The 9,895-nt window shown below is 45.2% G+C and overlaps 1 protein-coding gene across 1 annotated transcript in view; it reads left to right on the top strand.

The window, feature by feature from the left end:
- Window positions 1-581: 581 nt before the first annotated feature.
- Window positions 582-9,895, top strand: part of GOLGB1 (golgin B1) — a 90,649-nt gene continuing 81,335 nt past the window's right edge. The window contains exons 1-3 of the mRNA XM_075345450.1: window positions 582-674; window positions 2,472-2,575; window positions 6,304-6,471. Of these exons, the coding sequence (XP_075201565.1) occupies window positions 2,489-2,575; window positions 6,304-6,471 (255 nt within the window). The 5' untranslated portion in view covers window positions 582-674; window positions 2,472-2,488. The remainder of the gene's footprint in view (window positions 675-2,471; window positions 2,576-6,303; window positions 6,472-9,895) is intronic.

Genomic DNA, 9,895 nt, shown 5'->3' with positions numbered 1-9,895 from the left:
GAAGAACTCCATCCGAACTTAGCAAAAGAAAATAACACTGAAATCCGACATCACTGCGCCTGTGGGTCTATGAAGAGCCCTGAGCACACGTCATAAGAAAACATGAGCCACAATTGCGCTGATCTTCCCAAGGTCTGGGCTTCTTTTCCCATGCAGTTCTCCCTCTTCTCTCTGCGGCATCAGTAGCTGCTGGTCCAGCAGGGGGCAGAGTCCGTACACCCGCAATGTCCGCCGCGCGGTGTACACAGGTGTGTCCGGGGCTCTACCTGGCTGCAGACAGGCAGCACAGCCATCGCCTGTGATTGGCCGGCGAGTGCGCACGCCCACGGACACGCCTCCGGCTGGAAGCGCTGTTCTTTGGTCGTGACGTCATTGTTGTACTAGCCATCACTGTCTTCTGATTGATCATCAATTTGTTAGTGGGGCGGGGCTACAAGACAATGGTTTCAATTTGCCAAATGCAACAGCACGGCACACCCACTGGGCGGGGAAACTAAAGGTCCATCACGCTGATTGGATATCTGCTAGAACGGAGGTGGAGTGCTCTATTCATCCGGAAATGTTGTGCTGCTGATGTGGCCGGAGGCGGAGCCGCCAACAAGGACTACGGGAAGAAATCAGAGCTGAGCCGTACCCGGGAGAAGAGTGGGCGCACGGCCGGTGTCCGGGCACAGGTAAAGCGCGGCCCTGTGTGACCATGGCTACAGCTGCTGGGGCCACAGGGTACCCGCCTGTGGAGCTGGCACTCTGCCCCCTCAGTACACTGCTCTGTGGCCTCTGCTGCCACAGCTCCTGTGTGATCATGGCTATATGTGGTGCTGGCACTCTGCCCCCTCAGTACACTGCACTGTGGCCTGGCACAGAGACCCTGATCATAGTGTGCAGTGGGCACATGAGGAATGTCCCCATTATCCTCCCTGCTCCTCTTGTCCTGAGATCTGTATCGTGTCACCCTGTCTAAAAGTCCAGCATCTACCGAGAAATCATGTCTGCTCACCTAGTGCCCTCTTTACCATTGCTGGGCACCGCTGCTGTGTGCCATGTACAGCATATGTGTCCTGAACAGCGCCACACACTTCTGCGGAGGAAAAGGAGTATTATACAGGGGTGAAATGGACGATTGTTTGCTGTAAACAGATTTGCCATTTAACTCTTATTAAAAGTCCTCTGCAAGCAATGATTTTTACACTGTATAGTTTACAGCTCGTTGCCTAGGTTACCGTCCACTGCTGGAGTCTTATCAGCAGTGCCCAGTCTCCTAGGCAAGGATCACAGCGTGTATAACCAGTGATGAGTGAGCACTGCCATGCTCGGGTGCCCGGTACTCATAATGAGCAGTCAGTGCTAGGACGGGCGCAACTCAAGTAACCGAGTATAATGGAAGTCAACGAGGGTTTTGAGCATTTTCTGGGAAATCTTCCTCATTGACATCTATTGTACTTGAGTACTGAAGTCTCTTACATCCGAGGACCGATTGTGGAGCACCTGAGCATGGTAGTCCTGGCTCATCACTCCTTGTAATCCCCTCTGGAGCTGCCCCGTGCACCTCTGATGCCAGAAAGCGCGGGCCTGCCAGTCATCACGCCCTGGCATGATTAAGTACTGTAATCCCCCTTGTAAGATATATAAATGCCTCCTTCTCACCTCCATCGGTGCCCATTCAGCAATGTTGGCACTGGGGCTACCAGCATTGGATGTAGCGCTCACATGGCATTACTGTCAGCCACCACTGATTGGCTGCAGCGCTTACGTGGCATTACTGCCAGCCACCACTGATTGGCTGCAGCTCTCACGTGGCATTACTGCCAGCCACCACTGATTGGGTGCAGCTCTCACGTGGCATTACTGCCAGCCACCACTGATTGGGTGCAGCTCTCACATGGCATTACTGCCAGCCACCACTGATTGGCTGCAGCTCTCACATGGCATTACTGTCAGTCACCACTGGTTGAATGCAGCTTTCTCTTGGTATAACACTGTTACTAGAGTGCACAGTGCTGATATTACTAGAATAGCACCAGTCCCGTAGGTGATAATTATTACCAGGGAAGGAACTGTATAATCCATAATGTTCTTGTGCCCACTGAACTGAAAATCTTTTTGCTACTTTATTCTCGACAAACCTGTTACTTCACTAGATTGCAGCTGCTCTGGTCTTTGGGGGGAAAACTCAAGAACACGTAACACATAGTTAGTGGGCCGAGCACTGTCCACCATCCCTCTGAGAAGTCGTCATTGTTCTGTAGGGATCGTGCACCATTCCCTATGGCACATAATAACATGCACATTTCTAGGTATGACTGCATCACCCTCAGAATGATGACCACTCGTTATTATGCTTCATGATTTCCTGTTACACATCTCATCCAATCTGACAAATTATTAAAAACATATTATCCACAGAGATTTTCACTGACATAGGTGGAGCCTTCAATGTCTAGGGGACTGATGGGTCCATTGTTGTATTTCAGGCCGCAGTCAGCTCGTAATGTTCAGCCGTCTATCTGGAATCGCCAACACCGTCCTTCATGAGCTTTCTGGTGATGGCGAAGGATCTGAACACACAAGAGACCCTGTAAGTGATATTGGAAATGACTGGAGACCTAAGCATTCATGAAATGCCAACCTGTAGAGACGACTCACAGATGTTGTTAGTCCTCTTGTATTCTTCTACACCTATGTATACACCGTTGTGTGACACATCCCCTTGGAAGCATAAATGACCATATAATGTTAACCCCTTCACACCTGGGCGATTTTTCGTTTTGTTTTCCTCCCCTTCTTCTGAGATCCGTAACTTTTTTAATTTTCCGTCAATCTTGCCATATGAGGGCTTATTTTTTTTTTTTTATTGGATGAGATGTACTTTTGAATGAAACCATTAATTTTACCATATAATGTACTGGAAAACGGCAAAAAAATTCAAAGTTTGAAAAAAAATTGCGGAAAAAGTGCGACTGTCCGATAGTTTGAGAATTTTATTCACCATGTTCATCGTATAATAAAACTGATGTATCGATGTGATGCCTCAGGTCGGTACGAGTTCGTAGACACCAAACATGAATAGGTTTACTTTTATCTATAAGGTTAAAAAAAAATTCACAAGTTTGTCCAAATAAAGGCGCCATTTTCCACGATCCGTAGCGTTCTCATTTTTCAGGATCTATGGCTCAGTGACTGCTTATGTTTAGCATCTCAAGCTGACTTTTTTAACGGTACCATTTTTGCACAGATGCGCCATTTCAATTGCCTGTTATCACATCTTGCGCAAAATAAGCAACCAAAAAACTTAATTTTGGTAGTTGGAATTTTTTTGCCGCTATGCCGTTTACCAATCCGGTTAATTGATTTTATATTTTGATAGATCGGGCATTTCTGAACACAGCAATACCAAATATGTGTATGTTTTGTATTTATTTTTTCTCAGTGGAGGGTGATTTGAACTTTAAGGCTATGTGCCCACGTAGCGTATTTTCGTGCAGTTACGCTGCAATCTGCACCGCAGCGTAACTGCATGCGTCCTGCGTCCCCAGCACAATACATGAAGATTGTGCCTAATCCATGCCCACGTGGCGTATTAGAACGCAGCGCTTCACTGTTGAAGTGCTGCATTCTAAGAAGTGACATGTCACTTCTTCCATGCGCTCTGCATGCAGCTCCCGCTCTGTCTATGGGAGGGGCTGCACTCAGAGCGCATGGAATCAGCTTTTCAGTACGCAGTGTTTCTGCAGCGATTTGAAGTGCACGTGTGCTGTTCAAATCGCTGCAGAAATTTCTGCAGGGACAGAACGCAACGTGCGCACATAGCCTTAAGGTCCTTAAGTGGACCTTCCTGTGCACTACCTAACAGCGTGGGTCTGCACCCTAATTACCGCTATGGCGCCCCCACTCACCATCGACTATCCCTCACTGTCCCTTGAATCCCTGCCAAGAAAAAAGTGCAGGTGCCTATAATCGGTGCCACATATAACAAACAAATAATTGGCAGGTGGAAAACATTTTCTTGGCAGGGATACAAGGGACAGTGAGGGATAGTCGACGGTGAGCGGGGGCGCCATAGCGGTAATCAGGGTGCCGACCCCCGCCCTACTTTAAGGAAGTGCCCAGGAAGGTCCAGTTTCTAGTCATCCTTTCTCCTGTGCACTTTAGTTTGCTGTCAATTGTCACGGTGTTGGTTTTAATAATTTGTAATAAAGTGTTAATTTTAATAAGGACAGTTTTATGCATATTTGACTTTTCACCTTCCCTTTAATATCCTTGATATTGCAAGCATTACTTCTGTAGAAATGTAAAGGTCCGCCACTGATCTGCTTATAGGGTGAGCACCTCAGTGAGTAAATCGAGATTTATACTGTAAGGCCTCTGTCACATACGAAAGTTATGGGCATGCCTTGTATTAACTGACAGTTATTTCATCTTTTCCCCACATTATGGGCATGCCTTGTATTAACTGACAGTTATTTCATCTTTTCCCCATATTATGGACATGCCTTGTATTAACTGACAGTTATTTTATCTTTTTTTTTCCCCCACATTTTGTTGTATTTTTTTTCCATCCGATTATCATTTTGTAATTACATTGTAACAGTGTTCAGAAAGTGAAGCGATACTTTGCTGTATAGTTTCCCTGTATTATTTTAAACCAATAAGGTGCATTATCCCTGCAGAATACAGATTTAATATCATCGTTGATCTCATTACTTATTCCTGTTCCACAGCACAGTGGCAGTATTTTTACTTGGTAATGTGGTAATAGATAAGGACAAGCAAACGGATGCGTGCAAGTATCGAATTCTGTCTGTATTTTGTATGGAGCAAGTTAATTGGATTGTCCAACAATCAAAGTACATTTTAATCGATACATTTTGGAATAAAAATAATTTCCACAATTGGATGTGTTGAATAAAATGTTCCTGTGGGGAGATAATCTTATATATATGTCCCTGCTATGTACTGTGTAATGTCCGTGTCTGACCATACAACACATGGTCTGATCATAACACATCTCATGGGCCAGGGAAGAAGTAACAGACTAGATAGGACAGCATGGGATGGCAGCTGATTCTTTCTGTGAGGTAAAATATTTTCCTACCTATTTAGAAATAGGCAAGGAAATGTTTTACCTCACAAATACATTCCACAACTGGAAGTGGAAGTTATTATTTGTCTAACTATTGATTAAATGGTGTTTTGTTTGTGGTACAACCTTATCAAGGACCGGTTGGTGGCATAATTTGACTGTCAATCAGTACACTTTTACTGATTGGCGGTTGTTTTTATAGCTTTTTACACAGGCGGACCAAAGCAAACGATGTGCACTGAGGTATCTGTACCAGGCTCTTAGTGTGAATTGGCTGAGTCCTCTTATATGGGGCAGTGAATTATCAAGGACGATGATCTTTAATGCTGCACAGAAGATCTCTTCACCAGATGAATAAGCATTTTGCTCGCTCATCGGGTGATGGGCAGCCGGTTTACACAGCAAGATAATCGAGAAACGAGCATTTTTAACAACACCCATTCACAATTTTCTTGTAGCATAAATGAAGCTTTACTGACCCTGTTTCATTTGGACATAAACTTCACAGTGGCTCGTGCAGGATGATACATTTGGTACACTTTTAGACACTTGTACCAGAATTTTGCCTTAATTTTCATGAAAATTGTTGCATATGCAAGTTATGCCGGCGTCACACGGGACGATCTATCGAGCGATCGCACCCGCCCCCGTCGTTTGTGCGTCACGGGCAAATCACTGCCCGTGTCGCACAAAGTCGTTAAACCCCCGTCACACGTACTTACCTCCCGGACGACCTCGCTGTGGGTGGCGAACATCCTCTTCCTGAAAGGGGAGGGACGTTCGGAGTCACAGCGACGTTACACAGCCGGCCAATAGAAGCGGAGGGGCAGAGATGAGCGGGACGTAACATCCCGCCCACCTCCTTCCTTCTGCATTGCCGCGGGACGCAGGTAAGCTGCAGTTCATCGTTCACGTGGTGTCACACGGAGCGATGTGTGCTGCCCCGGGTACGATGACCAACTGGCGCAAAGAAAAATAAACGATTTTTTAAAAATAAGCGACGTGTTAACGATTTTGTGACCGATTCAGCGTCGCTCGGAGGTGTCACACGAAACAACGTCGCAAACGATGCCGGATGTGGATCACGAAAACCGTGACCCCAACGATGCATCGCACGATAGATCGTCTCGTGTGACGCCCGCATTAGGCCATTTTGATCAATTAGGTTATGCCAACTTGTTAAGGGAGAAAAGATAATTAACACAGTATTGCTTTGTGCTCAGGACCCTGGACCAGAAATCGGACCCGGGGAGGGAATGTCTGAGGACCAGATGGAAAGATTGGCGCATTACGAACAGTTGGTGGTGCAGCTAAAAGATTTGATTCAGCAGAAGGATGTAGAGATACAGCGCAAGGACGCAGAGCTTCAGCAGAAGGAAAGTCAGATCAAGGTACAGACCGGTGTGCGCCTCACAGCTATCTCTTCACAACAAAGTTCATCTTTTCCTTGGTGTTTGTAAAGATAAGTCCACTTCTAATTCCAATAGATTGCAGAGTGACTGTGGATTTCAATAGTCTAAAACGGAAAGTATTTTTCAGGCTCAAAAAAATATTCTGTGGTCACTCTTTGTGAAGTATGGAATGTGCACACTGTTAGGATTCCCCTGTATTTCCCCTGAACACAAAAGGATGAAAAGCTAGTTAGCATGTGAACTCATGATCACAAGCATGCTGATCACTTGGCTGCCCACTTTTGCTGGAAGTAGAGGGGAATCTTGACAGTGTGCACATTGTCATGATTTGGTAATCTGCAATCACATAGTGACTGCAGAAATTTCACTTTAGACTGTAAACAACCCTGTAAGGTGCACAGCTCCTTAGTTGAACAAAGGCTAATGTTAATAAATGGGAAATGGAATTTTTTTTTAATTATAATTAAAGCAGTGACATTATATATGTTTACATACATAATTGCATAAAACTGCACATTGCATAGCCTTACAGGACAATACCGAGCTTCTGTAATGTAACCGCACCTATGGCGTCTAGTATAAAGTTGCGCAGATCAGTACATTGTTGGCATTATTTTTTTCTCTCGTATTATATCTCTCATTGTGCTGCATCCTTCTTGTGTTGTTTGCATATCCTGGAGCACATTGTTTGCTACATGGACCCTTGCCTTCTGCTCTGACATGACAAACTGACTGTGCAATGCTGTGTTTTCAACTCTCCCTATGTTAGCTTTATGCTAGTTATTATTGTGTACCACTATTTGTTTTATTTTACACAATTATGTACCGTATATTAACGCTTCCTGACATTTGCCCTATATTTATATAGAGCTGCTGGCAAGGAGTGCATGGACAGGAGCTGAGCCCGCACAGCCACCTCAGATTTCAACTGTATATTACAGCAGACATTCCTCTGCAACTGCTGGGGTCAGGGATGACTCTGACCCCTCCCAGCTATTTAAAGGGCTATTTCCATATCCAAGATCCTACCCCAATATGTAGTAGGTGTAGTAATAATAATAATTTATAATAATATTAGCTAATGCCTCCAATTATAAATGTAGTATAATTCTTCTGGTTCACTATGTTGCTCACCTCATATTCAGGACAATGCAGGACCTTAGGTATCCATGGTTACGACCATGCATATAGTGAGTTAGTTGGAGTGGTCATAACAATGGATAACTAAGGTCCTGCAATACCCTGCACATGAGGTAAGTGACATAGTGAATCAGAAAAACTATAATACATTTCTACTTGGAGGTACAGTGGAACCTTGGTTTATGAAAACAATCCGTTCTGGGACTGTGCTTGTAAACAAAGTTACTCGTCTAGCAAAGCAAAATTTCCCATAGGAAATAATGCAAGCTCAGACCATTCGTTACACAACTTGTGCAATGTCCCCTATTGTGCCATCACACACACACACACACACACACACACACACACACACACACACACAGCTCACCTTACCCTCCATTAGCCGGCCTCCTGGTTCTTGTAGTCCGCAGTATTATACAGTATTTGTATCAGGTAACCATCGCAACGATGTAGCAGCTTCCGTTTTCAGCGTCCACGTCATACACAGGAGCCGCTTGCCTCTGATTGACCAGCGCGCTGACGTCAAAGGCATGAGCTCCTTGCCTCTGATTGGTCCGCGCAATTTCTTTGAGAAGCACTGACAGCGGAAGTTCCTCCATCCTCGTGATGGTTACCCGATACACATACTGTACCTGCGAACTACAAGAACCAGGAGGCCGGCGAGGGAACGGAAGGTAAGGTGAGCTGTGTGTGTGTGTGTGTGTGTGTGTGTGTGTGTGTGTGTGTGTGTGTGTGTGTGTGTTGCAAGAGTGGCTCAGAGCGCGGTGAAAGCACTGAACCGGAAGTGTGTGCGGTGAGTATTTGCTCGTACAGCAAAGATTGCTCGTAAACGGAGTTACACATTTACAGAAAGCTTTGCTCATATAGCGAAATAGTCGCGCACCAAGTTACTCGTAAACTGAGGTTCCACTGTATTCGCTAATATTATTATTACACCTACTATATATTGGGATAGGATCATGGAGATGGGAATACCCCTTTAATGCCTTTAGACTCTGCACCATCTGAACCGCTAGGCAACGTGTTTTCCTTCTGTTACCTATTTCCAGTCCTGCAGTCCTCTCAGAGAAGCTAATGTGTTTCCATGGCAGCCGGGCCTAGTGAAGGTCGGCCATCTTTATACTCATTAGGCCATACCTGTGGCAGGACCTGGTAGGATGCCGGACATTTTTACAGTGCTTGGCTCCTAATACAATGAGGAAAAAAAGTCAAAATGCATTAGAAACTACACACATCCATTACTATTAAAACCTTAATGACCTGTGCTGTAACACTAATGTGGTATTTACCCCTTACGGTAAAAACCCTATTCCCCAGCCGCCCTCTGCCAAAAAAAGAAAACATTGCCAAAATTATTATTTGTGCAACGGTATAAAAAATCACTTGTTGCCCATATTGTTAGCAATTAAAGCGTTGTTATTAGTCTTTATTGGTGTTTCCGATGGAAAAAAAATGAGGTTCACATAAAATGGCTGCATTCTTAAGGGGTTAATTATTTTTACATGGGGTCTTCATCATGTGGGGTCGGTTGATCTCCTGGGAGGTTTGGGTATTTACATTCCTTGTTCTAGTACTGATTACTTATGCAAATGAAAACTATTCAGTAGAAGCCAAGGAATTAGTAGTGTATATACAAGCAGTGTGTGTTATTTTGTTGTGATTTCTGCTTCTGAGAAGTATTCAAACTAAAGTTTTGTTTTTTTTATGTAATAAAAGGGGAAAAAAATTCTTAAGCGGGCTTTACACGCTACGATATTTCTAGCAATTGCTACCGATATCGTACGCAAAAGCACCCGCCCCAGTCGTGCATGCGATATCGTGTGATCGCTGCCGCAGCGAACATTATCTCTGCGGCAGCGCCACACGCACTTACCTGGTCAGCGGCGTCACTGTTACTGCCGAACAATCCCTCCCTCAAGGGGGAGGTGCGTTCGGCGTCACGGCGACATCACTAAGCGGCCGGCCAATCAAAGCGGAGGGGCGGAGATGAGCGGGACGGACATCCCGTCCACCTCCTTCCTTCCTCATTGCGAGCGGGACACAGGTAAGGTGAGGTTCCTCGCTCCTGCCCTGCGGTGTCACACACAGCGATGTGTGCTACCGCAGGAACGAGGATCAACATCTATAAACAACCATTAACAGTTTTTGGTTTTAGGACTACCTCTTCATCGTGGACGATTTTCACCACTTTGGAGGACGTTTAAGGTCGCTGGTAAGTGTTACACGCTGCGATACCGTTAATGACGCCGGATGTGCGTCACTA

This window comes from Anomaloglossus baeobatrachus, chromosome 4 (assembly GCF_048569485.1).
Source record: "Anomaloglossus baeobatrachus isolate aAnoBae1 chromosome 4, aAnoBae1.hap1, whole genome shotgun sequence".
In the NCBI taxonomy this organism is placed as follows: domain Eukaryota; kingdom Metazoa; phylum Chordata; class Amphibia; order Anura; family Aromobatidae; genus Anomaloglossus; species Anomaloglossus baeobatrachus.
The sequence above is the reverse complement of the archived record's forward strand: the minus strand, read 5'-3'. Positions and strand labels throughout refer to the sequence as shown.